Raw genomic sequence first — 17,088 nt, forward strand, 5'->3', positions numbered from 1 at the left:
CACACATTACAAGCCAAACGACTCTTGCAGTCTTTGCTCATGTGACCTATTTCAAACATCCCAAACAGATTCCCTTCTCCTTTAAGAAATCTATCCTTTCTTTATGCTCTTTCCCCTTGATCTGCCAACACTGCCCCAATGTGTGACCACCTTTGTTACAGAACAAACAGGAACCTTGTGGCTTGGCGATAGGTACGTCGGCTTTCATTCTCTTTGTTGTCAGATTTTCTTGCACCTGTGCTTCTACAGGGTTTGAAGTCATTGCAAAACTGCTTCTAGTCGTTTGCAGCTTTTCTCTTGCCTTAGCAAAGGTAGGGCCTTTGACAATTGCAACTAACTTAGGTTCCTGGATATTCCCAAAAAATGGATCTGATAGTATCTTCACTTGTTTCTCTATGAAGTCTACCAAGTCAGGAAATCTAGCTCGATATCCATGCTTTTCCTGTATCTTACCTGCCTTATCCCTCCACTTGTCTCTGAGCTTATAAGGCAGTTTTAGAAGAATAGTCCTCATATTGGAAGCGGCATTCATTTCCTGCAGAGGCGAGATGTTTCATTGCATTGCAACAACCTCTAAGGAACAGTGAGAATGCTTACAATGCTTTCACATCTTCTAATCTGATAGCTGGCTCGGCCAATGCCTTGGCTATATAAGCAGTGGCAATCTTCTGTTCATTGCCAAAATGCTCCTGAAGCAGCTTCTTTGCCTTTGGATAACCCTAGGCTGAAGGTAAGCGTTGACAGCTGCGGACTAAGTCTCTTGCTTGCCCTTTTGTATATTGCCCCAGAAAATGTAAGCGGTCACTGTTATCATTAGTCTTTCTTTCCACTCTTCTTTCAAATGCCCTGATGAAAATTTCATACAGCAAAGGATCACCATCATAAACAGGAATGTCTCTTGGTGTCAGAGTAGAAGAAAGATTGTGTTAAGCTTGAAGAACAGTGATATCATTTTGCCTCTGCATAGGTTATAGATATCATCTTGGCTTCTATCATACTGTCCGGCGGGGGTAATGCGAGCATGCCCCTGCACACCCGTCTGCTCATGTCTTTGCCTTTTGTCTTTGAAGAGGGTGTTGAATTAGATGGGTTGTATCACGAGCTTTAGCAAATGGTCCCAGAGTTGTTTGTTTCTGTCTACCAACCTGTTGCCCTTGATCAGGCAAGTATTCAGCTGCATGTGGCTCTAATTTAGCTGATGTTTCCTTTTGAGCAGTTCCTTTCTCCACATAACAGTTCATCCCATCAGATACTATTGAGCTGTTTCTTGATTTCATAGAATTAAGTACATTGAGTCTTGTCTTAGTTGCTGCCATTGCAGCATCTGGTTCCAATCGTTCCTTCCGTCTTCTCAGCTGTTCCTTCTGTCTTTTCTGTTCTTCCTCTTGTTTCTTCTGTTCTTCCTCCAATTGTTCTTCTTGTGCCTCAATCTCATGCCTGCCTTCCATATAGACAACCTGTTCTTTGAGAACGGCCAGATCTGCCTTAGCTTTTATCCGAACAGAGAGCGTTGAAGATGCACATGATGAAGAACGAGAATTGAGGCTCAATTTAGCGTTTAAGACATTTGAAGCACTGCCTTCAGTGTTCAGATACCTAAGTTTACATCACTCTGTCGTGAAGCACTCTCAGCAATGGAGTGCATAGTTTGATGACCAAACCTGAATAACCACGCATTAGTATCTTGTGTAAACTCATTGAAAGCGTCCACTGTTTGGTGCATCCACTGATCTTGCTTTTCAAGGTCATCTTCAGGCAGTGATAACTGTTTCAATGCTTTGTTGGCTCCTTTGATTTCATTTACATTTTCACTTGATTTCATTAGTTCTTTCGAGGCTTCCATTAACCTGCCAGCTTGTTTATATCTTCTGTTTTTCCTTGTCTTGTACTTCTCAGAGAGCAATTCACAGCCTGTGAGTTTTATAATCCTCTTTTCCACCTTTTCAGAATCTTTTCTGATGTCGCCACCTTGTGACTGAACATCAGATCTAACCACAGACACACTTGTACACTATCCCTTTAAGACGTGTTGACGTAAATTCGTATCTTCACAAGAATTCAAAACAAACTGATATCTTGCAATGCTCAAGGTCACGTCTTTGTTCTCAGCATTTCAAAGTTTTCAGTAGCAGCTTTATAATACAACTTCTGAAAAACAGCTTTTCCAATAAAGCTTACTGCTGTACTCACTGGTTTTTGGTGGTTCCAGTCTCCATGAGATTAGCGCAGGTAGCGACCCTGTCAGTCTGTGGAATTTGGTTCAGGCTTGCCAAATAAAACAATCCCTGTTCTGTCCAGTCAATTCACAAGCTCCAGTCTCACTCATAGAGCCAATTATTACTTTAAATGGCTCTTTGGAGACAGGTCTACTTTTATCTTCACTCACCGAGATCAGCTCTAACATTATTCACTCCGGCTGAGGAAGTTCTTACATTTTGTCACTCAAAGAGCCAGTTCTTACATTATTTAGTGGCAACTTCAGTGCTTACGATAAAGTCCTTTCCGCTCACCACCATTTCACGGTGGCTGGAGTGATAGATCTTGACTCAAATCGACAACAGAGAAATCTTCACGACGTTTCAGTTTAATTAGTCTTTTATTGAAGTAGTAATACAAACAGATTTGTATTTCTCCAGTCATAGATCTGGTATGAACTGTATCTCGCCATAGCTTCTCCACGTCTGACCCCTCCTATCACTGCATTCCCAAATATACTCCTAATTCTGGCTCCTCCCACTCTTATGCCCATATATGCTTATTATGTCCATATGTATTCATCTCACGACAACCCCCAAGTGTCCAAAAATAATACAGCAAGATTCAAAATAATATAATATGTTAAGACAGCTAGCAAACACACATGGCTCCTACATTTAGTATTGAACCGCAAGGTAAAATATTTTGTAAAAGGAACAGGTAACTATGTATGAATGGCTTGTAATCATGGAGCTTGTCACTTTTAAGGTTGTGAAATAAATGACAGGATTAGTAATTGGGACAGGAGCTTCTTGCACTGTAATACACATCCTGAAATGCTGTTTTCCCATTCTTTATGTAAAGTGATTTTCCACACTGAATTGGCAGATTTCAAACTCATGACATGAGAATTGAAGTTCATTATTAATTTAATTTTGATGAAGGATTAAAATTTAATTTTGGATGCTGAGTTTAGTTTTCAACTTTATTCAACATTTTAGAAACAATAGACAATAGGTGCAGGAGTAGGCCATTCGGCCCTTCGAGCCAGCACCACCATTCAATGTGATCATGGCTGATCATTCACAATTGGTACCCCGTTCCTGCCTTCTCCCTATATCCATTGATTCCATTAGCCCTAAGAGCTATATCTAACTCTCTCTTGAATCTTTAAATTTTGTTTCAAAAGATGTAAACAATTTATTTCAGTCATTTGATCTGATGTAGCAGCTGTTGCTTAAAAAACAATGGTTTTAACAACAAATGATTGAACTGTTATGTTTGTATAGGTATGCAAGTCTTTATTTCTGCTGTGCTATTGAAGACCAGGACAATGAGCTCATAACACTGGAGATTATTCATCGTTATGTTGAACTACTAGACAAGTATTTTGGAAGTGTGAGTTGAATCCTTAAATTCATTATTCATCTAAGAGTAGCACTCTTATGCAAGAAATACACCTACAGTGGATTTAATCCCCATGTATATGTAGTAATTTTGGAAAAGACAAATCTTAATTCAGTGCACAGTTTTCTTCAAAATTCTAACAATTTAAAATAAATGTTGGGAACATTCGGCAAGTCGGGTGGCATCTGTGGAGAGTAGTCCATGTTTCAGATCAATGACTCCGTCAGAACAAACATTACTGTTTTTTTTCTCCATTGATGCACTTTCTGTTTATTTCAAATTTCCTGCACCTGCAGATTTTTCTCTTTAGATTTCCAACAATTTAAATTAAATTAACTAATCATTTGGTGCAAATTTGGCCATGTTAGTGTCAAAACAAAGGCTGAAATGCTTTGAACCGGAAGTACTTGCATTCACTGGATCGCTCATGCTAGTCCTCAGTTCACTCTGTGATATCAGGAATTGTTGAGAGCACTGGATACAGCAATGCTATTTGAGCAGATTGCATCCTGTCAGTTGTGGAGTTCTAGAATTTGCGGGGAGGCACTGTGACGCAGCAGTAGAGTTGCAGCCTTACAGCACTAGGGACCTCGGATGCTGTCTATATGGAGTTTGTATGTTCTCCCTGTGCGCAAGTTTTCTCCAGGTGCTCCGTTTTCCTTTCACATTCCAAGATTTGAAGGTAAATTGGCTTCTGTAAATTGCTCCCAGTGTGTAGGATGTGAAACTGGGTGATCAATGGTCGGCACGGACTCGGTGGGCCTGTTATCAAACTATCTCTAAAACTAAAATTAGCCACACTTCATGGCAAGATTCCAGTACAGTTACAATCTTACTAGACTACGTGAGAAAACTGCCCGAGTATACGCTGTCTACAGAAAGCAGGGCAAAGCTAATCCGGCCAAATAAATCATGTGCAAACTGCAAGCGAGCGGCACTTAATAAACAATAATATGGCCACCAATGCCTGTACAGGGTTTTGCCAGGACTACAATTATGGACAAAATGTGGACAAGGGAACCAAATTCAAGTTGAGGTGAGAATGCGTCAAAGCAGCATTTGACTGAATATGGTATCGGTGAGTCCTTGCAATACTAAAGTGAATAGACATCACCGGAAAATACTCCAGAACTGTGCCTCACACAAAGGAAGGTGGTTGTGGTTATTGTAGGTTCTTCATCCCGGCTCCAGGTCTGCTACTGGGCAGTGTTCTAGGCCCAGTCATCTTCAGCTGCTTCATTGTCAATGAACTTTCCCACATCAGACCTGTTACGGATACATACAACGTTAAATGATGCATCATGTTTCTGTTCTGCAAATACTAAACAATGATTATCTGCAATAAGGAATAAGCTATGTTTAGTTTTTTTGTGATATTACCTCTATTAAGTCTTGTCACTCAAACCTCTTAAACCCCCCCCCCCCAATTTATTTCACATCTCTTTGCCTTGAGGGACCTCCCCAAATACATTACTTCCATTTCTCAAGATTGAATTCCATTTGCTGCTTCCTTGCCTGAATAACCAGACTATGTCTTATTTTAACGTAAACTTTCCTCATTGCACACCTCGAGGCCTGTTTTATATCATCTGTAAACATTATGCCTTGTACATTTTACTAAATCATTGATATCTATAAATATTACTAAACCTCTCATCTTGTTTGTTCCCCCGTTTGTTTGTTTGTTCCTCCGTATGTTTGTCCTGTTTGTTTGTGCCCCCGTTGATCCCACGGCCAAAACGGTACACGATAGCGCAACAATTTTAGGCCTTACTCACCATTGTCTTGGGATCTGTATTAACCAAGTTTCATTCAAATTGGACTTATATTTTTAAAGTTATTGACATTTTAAAGTTAAAAAATTAACTTTTCCATATCACCTGGCCGTCTGCTGCGTTCAACGTCACAATGGAACCCGCCAGTGTGATGGGAGTGGCGGCCAATGAGCGGGGGGGGGGTGCATCGTGGCGGCAGAGGGTCAAACAAGACTGCGTTTTCAACGTCATAAAGGGAGAAGGCCCCCGAGTGCGCATTTGGGACCCGTTGATCTAATACAGATGCTTCCCGACTTAACATGCTTTGACTTGCTATTTCGACTCTGCGATGGTGCAAACGGCAGCGATCCGTAGCTCGCTTCCAGCCACGTGATCTAATACAGATGTTCCCCAACTTACAATGCTTAAACTTTGCCATGGTGTAAACGGCGAGGGGGGGGGGGGGGGGTGAGGGGAGGAGAGGGTGATGAGTGGGTGGGGGGGGGGGGGGGGATGGAGTGGGTGTTTGGACGGAGGGTTGCCGGGCCCACAGGAGAGATTTGGACCCAATGGGTCCACGCCCGTCTAGTGTATTCTAAAAAAACACAAGATGTAGTACTGAACTGTTTCAACTGCTTGGTAACAACCATTGAATGCATTGTCCTTATTGACCACCTGGTCAGTTCTTCATTTCCCAACCCCCAAACAAAATCAATCACATTTGCCAGATAAGTCCATGTTGATTGTCTGTGATCAGTCTGCATTTCTAGAGGGTACCCACTGCCCATAAAGCTGGGTTGTAGTAATAATTCACCACTGAATTGCCTGTCATTGGCTTTTCTCTTTCTCTCTCAAACATCCACATTTTAAAATGCTGACATTTGTACGGCACTGCTCTTGTAGCTAGTGAAGATTGAAAAATTATAGTCGAAACCCCGTTTCCTCCAACACTTCTAACTGCCTGGGATTTATTTCATCTAATTTATCCACATTCAGATATATCAAATCTCTTCATACTTCCTCTATGGAAATATTTTTGTAAGTAATTACTTTGTTTATCGCTTCTGGTGTTTCACAATGTTAAAAGGAAAGTGAATTGAGTGTTCTTATGTGCACCCCAGTAGTTCATCTCCTTTCATTATTTTTTCCTGTGCAAAATGTCTGTCTGGAGTTCCTGGTTGCTGTATACTGTATTTCAAAGAAACATTTGTCAGTAGTATGGTAATTGTACACAAACTATGTGTGAGGAAGGTAAATGATTGCTGACATTAAGTTACATTGAGTTGCAAGTGCAGTTACTTTGCCATATTTATACTTGTGTAAACACCATTTGTTTTTGCTTCCTCCTCTTGAAGGTTTGTGAGCTTGACATTATCTTTAACTTTGAGAAGGCTTATTTTATCTTGGATGAGTTCCTGTTAGGAGGAGAAGTTCAGGAGACTTCAAAGAAGAATGTGCTGAAGGCAATTGAACAAGCTGATCTGTTGCAAGAGGTAAGCATTTAAGAATGTGCTTGTGAGACTTTTAGCATGTTGTGTTTTAATAGGAGAAATTGTCACCGTAGTACTAACCCTAATTTGAAAGAACAACTTAGATTGTTAAACACTCACATTGTTAGTACTTCTGATTTGTGATTTGTAGTTGTAGCAGGATTGAAGTTGCATGTTTGTCTCGTGATTAAATACGGAGGCAGAAGTAGAATTTATTAAAATTGTATAAGTATGAAGACACAAATCTTAACTGCCATTCTAGATTAAAAACACATTCTAGCGTTCTATAATTGTCTAGGCATGATCAATCAGAACTGCCACAATACTTCAAATCTGCACATTTGTTCTCTGGTAAAGTGACTTTTAAAGTCTTCATTGTAGAACAAACAGTAGATTGTATTTTTGCCTCCATATGTCTGCCTTCCTTTTTATCGTTTTTTTCCTGAAAAGCTTATGTTCACCGTTTGTTGTTGCCATGTTAGTTGCTTTGTTATTTACCTCACTTTGCTGCATTGTCTGATTGTTGAAACCCAGGATTCAGAATCTTATTTTTAGATATTGTTTATTGTGTCATCGAGTAGGGTTGCAACGCTTTAGCAAATAGGTCTTCAAGGCAACTTGGCTCAGAAGTACTATGTCTTGATTTTGGCATGAAAATATTAGCAATACGGATTCCAGACTCATTTTTCTCTCTACCTGTTGAGGCATAACCCAGAACCATTTGTCAAGCATTGAAGATATGAAGCATTTACACATATCTTGTACATTTATTTTACCTCTGAGCACCAGCTTCATTGTAGCCTGATTAGTGTGTAAGGCTTGATGACCTCTGCTTGCTGACCCCCAGGGCTTCTGTTCTGCTGTGCACTGAGTATCCTAACTTATCTCGTACTCTTCCTTTTCCTTTGGTCATTATTAATCTCATTGAAATTGGGTCAATGCAAATACTTTATGGCACTATTCAAAGTAATTTAGGGGAGTTTCAGTTGTATCCAGTCTGAGCATTGTCTCTGTGCTGCTTGTGGGAACTTGTTGCATAGTCACTGGCATGATTCCCGCATATTGCAGTAATTTTTGCAGTACTTTAGCTGTAGATGTGAAAATATAACTTCATGAATTTAACTATTTTAAATGTTGGTAGGTATTGAACAAAGGCCTTGCAAGTAATAATAGTTAATCCTGACTTCGACAGTATATTTAAAGACTAAGCAAAATACTATAGATGTTGCCAGTATCCAGCAGGTTAGGTAGCATCTGGCAAGAGTGAAGCAGAGGTGAAGGAGAAAGTGCCTATGGTTCCTCTATGGTTGCTGGGGAAAGTGCCTGGGGACAGGGAGATTGAGGAATGAGTGGACCAGGGAATCAGTGGTGCATAACATTCAGTCTGTAATTGCATCCATTTCACTCGATCCTTCTTTCTAGTTCATTTCGGAGCCTCTGACACTGGGTAGATCAGCAGTTTTCCTGACTGGCTTGACCTTCCATTTGGAAGCCAAATACTCCAAACTGCCATAACAATGCAACTGATCTTATTTTGAAGCTCTACAAGCTTGTACAATATAAATGCGCTTGTGGGTAATTAAATCTGCCAACAATCAGCTTGCAAAGTACAAAGACACCAAGCAAGTGTCTCCAACTAACTTGGGTCATTCCAGATCATTTAACTTTGCTTAATGTCAGTACATTACCTAAAATCAAGAACAAGACATGAATATTATCGCAGTGAAGGATTGAACATATTAGAGCTAGTTAGTATACATCTTATGGATGTGCATTGTCCAGGTCTATTATGTTCAATTCTTCACTGGAGCCTATTTATGGACAGTGACTTAATTTGAACCTTGGCCTGTGGATAAGCTGCTGAAAAATGACGAGCCTTCCCAAATCTGAACATTTGGACCAGATGTCAGCAGTCTCTCTAATGGTCTTTTGTGAGAAATGCTACCGCTGAGCATTTTTGTGGGATTTTTTTATGTTTGTTGCTGGGAAATTTCTGCCCTGTATGATAAGGTATCTTAACATCCTTTGGACTTGTTTATATGGTTCAGCAAAACACCAGCACATTTTGATTTTTGTTTTCAATAGTTAATCTGCAGTATGAGTGGGCTTTAACTCTTATAAACCCCTGTACAAAATAAATAACCTGCATGTTCACAACATCATGGTTTTGGGCATGGAAAGGTGAAGTGAAAGTTGAAGCCCTATGAGGTAAACCTAAATTCTAGAGTCAGGCTTATCATAAGTTTGATTTGGAGATATTTAACTTTTACTTTACATAATCAAGTGTAGAGAGGCCAAAAATTAACATTAAGTATGTGGATAGTGGAGATGGGGACAGTTGAATTTCATAAGATCATAAGTGATAGGAGTAGAATTAGGCCATTCGGCCCATCGTCTACTGCGCCATTCAATCATATCTGATCTATCTCTCCCTCCAAACCCAATTCTCCTGCTTTCTCCCCATAACCTCTGACACCTGTACTAATCAAGAATCTGTCTAACTCTGCCTTAAATATATCCACTGACTTTGCATCCACAGCCTTCTGTGACAAAGAATTCCACAGATTCACCCCCCACTGACTAAAGAAATTCCTCCTCATCTCCTTCATAAAAGAACATCCTTTAATTCTGAGACTATGACCTCTAATCCTGGACTCTCCACATCCACTCCCTCCAAGCCTTTCAATGAAGAAATATATAATTTGTACTATTTTAATCAGTAAAATTTAATTTGAAGAGCAGTACATATTGTTAATTGGTTATACTATTGGGAAGTAGTCCCAGACTATTACGGTCTCTTGGAACATAGAACCATAAAAGAGAGCAATTTGTTTTCATTAAAATCTTTATGAAAATATAAATGCACAATTCAACAGTTTTAAAATAAACTGCAGTAGATTTGTCAAACACTACATTTCCCCCATTAGTAGTTCATGTTGATTTTGATTCAACTGTCACCCAATTTATATATTTTTGTATCTGTTATCACATTTATCTATCTATCTATCTATCTATCTATCTATCTATCTATCTATCTATCTATCTATCTATCTGTCTGTCTGTCTGTCTGTCTGTCTGTCTGTCTGTCTGTCTGTCTGTCTGTCTGTCTGTCTGTCTGTCTGTCTGTCTGTCTGTCTGTCTGTCTGTCTGTCTGTCTGTCTGTCTGTCTGTCTGTCTGTCTGTCTGTCTATCTATCTATCTATCTATCTATCTATCTATTCTAATCACTAAAATTCTCGGTTTGTTTGTGTGTATATGTTTATGTGTGTACAATGCCCTCTACACAGCCAAAACGGTACACGACAGCGCAACAGTTTTGGGCCCACCCTACACACTCTTTTTACTTTTTTAAAACAATTTACCTAAGAAACTTTAATAAATGCGCGCTCCCCCCCCCCCGGGGAGGACCGGTGCCTGTCCCGGCGTGCCCCGCGCCTGACCTTCCTTCCGTGGTGCAGCGCGGCGGCAGAGGATCCACAAGATGGCCGTCCCCGCCGATCACAGCCGAGCTGCAGGAGAGGCTTCGGCTCCACGCCCGGCCCGCAAGAGAAATGGGGCCGAAGTCAGCGCCTTTTCCCTGTCCCCCCCCCTTGCCCGCCCTCGGTCACGGGGGTACTCCCCGCCTGGCAACGGTCCACGGTTGGGATGGAAGGGGTGGGGGGATGGGGGGGAGAGGGGAGGGATGGGGGAAGGGGTGAAGATTAGGGGAGAGGAGGATGGGGGAGAAGGGAGGGGTGAAGGGGAGGAGGAGTGGGGTGGAAGGGGTGTTGCACCAATGCAGGAGAAGTTTGGACCCAACGGGTCCACTTGGTCTAGTTTTTCATAAAAATCGTGGCATTTTCCCTACTACTGATTTTAGGTTAACCTGTACAGTTCCCTCCTTTGTATTTCTTTTGTTTAATAGAAAGGAGATACATTTTCTACGTCCAATCTTCAAATTCCATAATCGGTAGGATTTTGGAAAATGACAACCAATCCATTTTCATGGATTCCTCTTTGAGCACTTTGGGCCTGAGGATTTATGGGTTTGCAGCTTCATTAATTTTTCAAGCACTTTTTTATCGCCTTTTAATTAATATTATCGTCTTTGGAATTAATATTGTCCTTCTGTTATCCATGTTGAATTCATTTCCTTTTGGAACTTGTGTCGAAGGATTATTTCCTCCATCATACTCTTGTATTCATTTCTTTGCCTATCCGAAGCATTGCTTTTCAAAAAAGCTCCCCAATCTATCATAGTCAATTTACTCATACTATCATAGTTTCCTTGTGTTCAATGTCATTTAATTTGATTTTGAGCAAGGCTAATAATTATTTCAAGCAAATTTGCTGTCAAACAAGGTGTCATTTTAATAAGGAGATTTCTTTGGCTACTGTCTTAGTTTAGTTTGCAAGTTGAACGTACATTAGTTTGTTTCTACAAACATTATACCTTCATGACTGAAAATTAGTGTTATAGTTAAAGCAACTTTCATGTGAATTAATCTCAGAATTATCCAGATTAACAATTTGGCCTCCTATCTAAATATTGCACCTCTGTAGAATATAGACAGGTAAATGGAATATGGTCATGAATCTGACAATCTAGCCCTACCTTGGAACAGTTGAGAGAACCTGATTAGCCTCTTGCTCTTATACTGAGCTAAAGAGAAGAATGAGTGAAGAACTAACTGAACGGTGAATTCACTCAGCTGTTCTGTGCACAGAAAGAAAAGTAAGGAAAACATTTTTTCAATGACTATTGAATACTATATTAAACTGTAGTGTCTGTTCTTTCTAAATCTTTTTTGGAGTAGTTTTCTGATGATTATAACCTCTGGTGTTGGATCACCAGAGATACCTGTTGCCACACAGCCATCCCATCCTGGCTCTTAGCATTTCCATGTACTTTGGGTATGAAGGAAATGTGCTGAATGTTTGAATGACACGGAATAATATTCAGTCCAGAGGTCAACCTGGTTTTATGTGGGCATAATTATTTTCTTCGACATTAATGTGAGTGGTATTGTTACATCCTCGAGTGCTTTGACTGGAATTCCTTAAAAGGATTTTTTAAATCTTTACTGATTTATGTAATTAGTAGCAGAACTGTTTATTCTAAGCTTGGCTTGTATCTGCAGTCTGATCCATGTGTCAAGTCCTTCCGTTTGCTGGTACAAATTTGGACACAGAGAAATTTACATTTGTTCCAAGAATATGTTTGGGCAGGTGCTATATTTTAAAGAAGCCTTCACTGCACCATGGTGAAGAACCAGAATTTTCTTTCATGTGGCATTCATGATGTAATTCTCACTGCCCATCTGGTGTGTCACTTGACATAGTGTATATGTATATACAATATATCATGCCCTGCTTTACTAGTCACAGTCATTTAGTGCTTCAATAGAAACTTACATCACATGAATTCTAAAATGTGTATCATAATGAAAGTGTATTGCTCTTTGATGATACATTAGAAGCAGAAGTGGGCCACTGAGGTCCTTCATCCTGCTCTGTTATACAGTAATGGCCCCAGTGCTCCAACAGATAGTCCGAGCTGCCCAATCTCTCACTGTAACTCAGTCCCTCGAGTCCTGAGAATATCCTTATAAATCTTTTCTGCACTCTACTCTTTCCAGCTTAATGCCATCTTTTTCCAGCTGTGGCATCTTTTTTTCTGATCTGAATCCCATTTTATTCAGAATGTTTCCCAGATGCACTCAGCAAATGATACTACCTCATTAATTCCAGCTTGGGTGATTAAGTGCTGTGGTCTGAAAATGGTTCTCATCTAGAGTAAAAATATGAAATTTCCCTTTCTGACTCCCAAGTTTTCAGTTATAATTTAAAAAACAGTAAGACTTTTAAACAGACACATCTGTAATTGTGGGTCACTTCATCCACTTATACCTAGTTATCACCTTACATTATTTGCTCACAAGTTGTACAATCAATGGTTCAATGGCACTTTATTGTCACATATACAGAGGTTCAGTGAAATTCCATTTTTTTGCATTGAATTCAGTAAAAATCTTACTATAACTAGGCACTGTCATACTCGAGTACAAGAATGTAAGAATAGTACATTACACCGAAGGACTACACAAGAGTCACCATGTTTCTAGCGCCATCTTGTATCCTTCAAGTTCAAAGATGTTAAAAATGTAGCATCTTATATAAGCCATAAAGGCCCATTGGCCTGGCACCGGCACTGGGTTAGAATTGCAGGGGTCGGTCTGGCCTGACGACGTTGTCAATGTCATCCGCTGATCTGCACTGCAGGTCACGTCCAATCTGCATGCTTGGCCTCGGAGCAGCACTTGATCCAATTGAGCCCCTGGTTGCTGCAGGTCCTCCAGCAGTTCATTCCACCGACATCTTGATCCAGAGACATCAACCTAAGAACGTGCTGTTCCTCACCCAGCCATAACGCATCCTCCGTACCCTGGGCAACCCCCACAGCCAACATCTGAACCCCCAAGAGCACCTCCAAGGGCATGGGAGGTAAGCCCCCCAGCCCATTTACTGGCATTATTCTTTTCCTCCATCTGCCGCCAATTTGATGGTCTTGTATAGGGATGCTGTTTAACAGACTACCCCATTAGCCTTCAAGGAAACAAAAGGCCATGTTAAGCAGTAATATTTGTAGCTATGCAGTGTGGGCTAATGTATACCAAAGGTCACTGAATTTGTTAAGATTTTAAAAAATTGGAAAAAAAAGGTTATGGATCCATTGGAAAAGGAAAAAGTAATGCAAAATGCTCATAGGCAGGAGAGATGGGCTCAACAATAGTGTCACTGAACCTATGCAACTGAGCTTCAATGACACAGTACTACCATGGCAGGTGGCTGGTTCCACCTTCCATTCCTAGCTTGTGGCTTTTCTGAGAAAAGCTGGCATTTGCTGCAAAAATCGATGAGTTGCAACTTTCTCAGGATCATGGAATCATTTTTTCTTTTGCCTAAAACGTGCTGTGTAATTAATTAATCTTTTTACTAGTCTTTGTGAACTGAGTGTGTCCATCTGAGATGTGTCTTGAATTTGATTTTTGCTGTCTCTGTGATAAGACGTGCAAAATTGCTTTCAGATGAGTTGCACTGAATGCTATCCTTTGGTTTGTTATGTGGTGAGGCTGACCAATGTTCCATGTTTTTATTGTTTTAATCTCTTGTGTTTTAGTTTTGAGATGGCAGGGTGTATACATAGGCTGTGGTTCTACCTTGCTAAAACAATAGTGTGCACAATTTGAAATGTGTAAAAATAATTGATTTATAGATTACTTTTTGCTCAGAATGCAGATGTTTTTCAAACTCTGATTTTGATTGTTTTTACTGTAATATGTACAATGAAGTAAAAATATATGGAATGCCTTGCATTCTAGCATGAATGTGAAATGATGGCTTTTGATTATCTTGCTGGAGACCAGTTGTTCAGTTGTAGCAATGCTTCAAGGAAACGGTGTGTTGCATGACCTGTGAAATTGAGATTGTGTTCTTGTTCATAATGGTACTCCTTTTCCAGAGATGTATTGGAGGAAAAATTGTTAATTCTCACATGCTGCTTAATTTTGTGTTTTAGAACCAAAATGAAGACTGGGGAAGTTTGTCAGCTGACGATATCTTATGATTGAAAGAAATCTTAGGCTATTGGCCTGTTATGGCTCCCCATCCAGACCATTGGTAACTATTTTCCCATTTGAGTGGCATGGGTATAATTTGGAAGCATAATGAATGATGCACGTTTGCAAAATTGCCATGGCATTAATTGCTAAATTGCCTGATGTAGGGAGAAGTTCAAAATTAAACACTGTACTAAAGCAGATGGTGACGGGGTTGATCCTAATTGAAACTTGCATGATGGCATTGATGTGGTGTCTTGGTGCTGCTTCTATTTTTTTGAAGCTAACATTGTTAAAAGGCAATGCTTAACTTGTAGCAGGCTTTTAAAAATAAAGCACTTATGCGTTTAACATAAATAAGTAACATTAATGCATCAAATTCAAATATCTGAAATGGACCTGAACAAGTTACAGGAGATCTTTAAATGCTGTTGCAAAAAGGAGAGGATTGGTGTGATAAACTGCTTGGTGCTGTTTTGTGTTGAACATGAAATACCTCATTGAAGTGGAGAATTAGTGGATGATCAACTTAGCATTGACATATTGTGATGGCAGGAGATTAAAAAAATCAGTGTTGCTGTTTTATTTTTTGTTTCTTTGACTTCAAAAGGAATATTTCCAGAGTGACTATTCCCTTTTTATTAAAATTCACTCAGAAAATGAGCAGGAAAAGATACTTGAAATTATTTCCTATCTTCCCCCAGACTCTACTATTTAATTGAAAAAGATCTTATGAAGTTGGTGAAGTGACACCTTGTCTCAGGACTCATTAACAAAATGTAGATTGCATTGATAAATCTGATCATGTTTTAACCTTTGAAGTTGAATGCATATTTTGGTTTGTAGCAATGGGAATAGGTGTGCCTGGAGCAAGTGGTGAATCTCTTTTAAAATAATCCTGTTTAAACTGTGTACAGCTATTGCATTAACAGTACAAGGCACAGCATTTAAAATTACCATTTCTATAGTTTGTTCATTTTGGGACTCATACAGTCTATCCGAGAGAAACATAGAAAATAGGTGCAGGAGGAGGCCATTTGGCCCTTCGAGCCAGCACCACCAATCATTGTGATCATGGCTGATCATCCACAATCAGTAACCTGTGCCTACCTTCTCTCCATATCTCTTGATTCCGCTAGCCCCTAGAGCTCTATCTAACCCTCTTTTAAATTCATCCAGTGAATTGGCCTCTACTGCCTTCTGTGGCAGAGAATTCCACAAATTCACAACCCTCTGGGTGAAAAAGATTTTGCTCATCTCAGTTTTAAATGGCTTCCACTTTATTCTTAGATTTCGGATTTTTTCTGTAGTCTGTAAATTAACTTTGTTATTCAAGAAGCTGATGCTTGAATTTGCATTCAAATATTTGTATAACTAGCCAACAAGTTGGCATAACTTCCAAATGTGGAATCCAAAACATGCTCCACGTGACATTTATGTCAGCTAGGACCAAAGTCCTTCACAACTAACTGAAAATATAAATACTCTGTACTTTTAGTAGTAGGGCATCAAATTGCAAAATTGTTTTATTTTGAGTCACCAGTAACATATTCACTGCCATTTAAATATTTTAGTTTCAGGACTTGGGTACCAGGCAAACAGATGCTCAAGGTTTAGCTATCTTGTCTTTGTGCCTCTGAGTTATGTGTTTATAACTTATTGTATTGTTTAATGAAGCTGAGCTTGGATGAATGAGTATAGCACTTAAAATCCTGAAGTCTATAATTGCTTCAGATGATCTTCTGAACATTGCTACAATAATTGACATGGCAGATACAAGCATTTATTCCATCAGATCCGTGCCAGTGTGTCTGTTTCGCAATGTTATCTCGTGTTATTGGCATAGGCATATTCTTTCATCTTGCAATTACTTAGTCTTTCTTTAAAAGTGTCTGCTGCTTCCTTCAGCCACTGATTTAGGCAAGGTCCACCCTATATCCTGGGTAAGGTTTTCCTGAATTACCTGTTGGATTTATTGACTGGGATTATGGTCAGCTAGTTGTGGATTCTCACTAGTGGAAAAACCCTCAGCATGCCTATCCTATCAAACTAATTTATTTTGTAATTACTTTAATTTGGACTTGCCTCTCCACATATTTAAGAACTTTTGTTTTGTGCTTCTCGTCTGGTAAAAAAAAAATCTGCACCATTCCCAGTATCTTATGTCAAGTTACATTGGTGAATGTGTATTTTACGGTGAGACGGTTTGAAATTAATATGAAGTTGCTGTGGTGAAGAAACCCGAGATACTGTTTGTTGTTCCCCAGTCTTCCTTTTGACATTCAAACACATTGTACCTTCTCATCGTTGTCTTTGAAATGTGAATGTGGCCAATAACTGTTTGATCATTCTTTCCGTTGGTGATTTGCTTTCCATTAACCAATGTAAGCTGTGTTTGTAGAATGTAAAAAAATTCTGATTAAGCAGCATCCTTGTTCCAGCATGTTCTCTTTCGTTGGCTCAGTTAATACTCTGCATTTTGCTTACCAATGTGAAATCGTGGTAATAAGCTTCGGCATTCTATTAATGCATTTGGGTTTAACATCCACATGTTTCTATATTAACGCTGAATTTCACCCCAGTTATCAAAGTGTTTTAATAAGGTCTGCATGCTTTTTCCACTAGAAAGATATTGGCATTTTG

General features: G+C 39.6%; 1 protein-coding gene across 4 annotated transcripts in view; it reads left to right on the top strand.

Annotated features, from left to right (window-relative positions):
• The window catches only part of LOC144598843 (AP-1 complex subunit sigma-2), a 35,302-nt gene that overhangs the window by 8,930 nt on the left and 9,284 nt on the right, over positions 1-17,088 (top strand). For 2 of the 4 annotated variants that reach the window (XR_013547904.1, XR_013547905.1), the window contains exons 3-5: positions 3,486-3,594; positions 6,713-6,850; positions 14,406-14,506. Coding sequence is in view for 2 of the 4 variants with exons in the window: in XM_078409341.1 (XP_078265467.1) it covers positions 3,486-3,594; positions 6,713-6,850 (247 nt within the window). In the remaining 2 variants the exon portion in view is untranslated. The remainder of the gene's footprint in view (positions 1-3,485; positions 3,595-6,712; positions 6,851-14,405; positions 14,507-17,088) is intronic. The other 2 variants (XM_078409341.1, XM_078409342.1) reach the window with 1 other exon arrangement.

This window comes from Rhinoraja longicauda, chromosome 12, assembly GCF_053455715.1.
Source record: "Rhinoraja longicauda isolate Sanriku21f chromosome 12, sRhiLon1.1, whole genome shotgun sequence".
NCBI classification, from domain to species: Eukaryota; Metazoa; Chordata; class Chondrichthyes; order Rajiformes; family Arhynchobatidae; genus Rhinoraja; species Rhinoraja longicauda.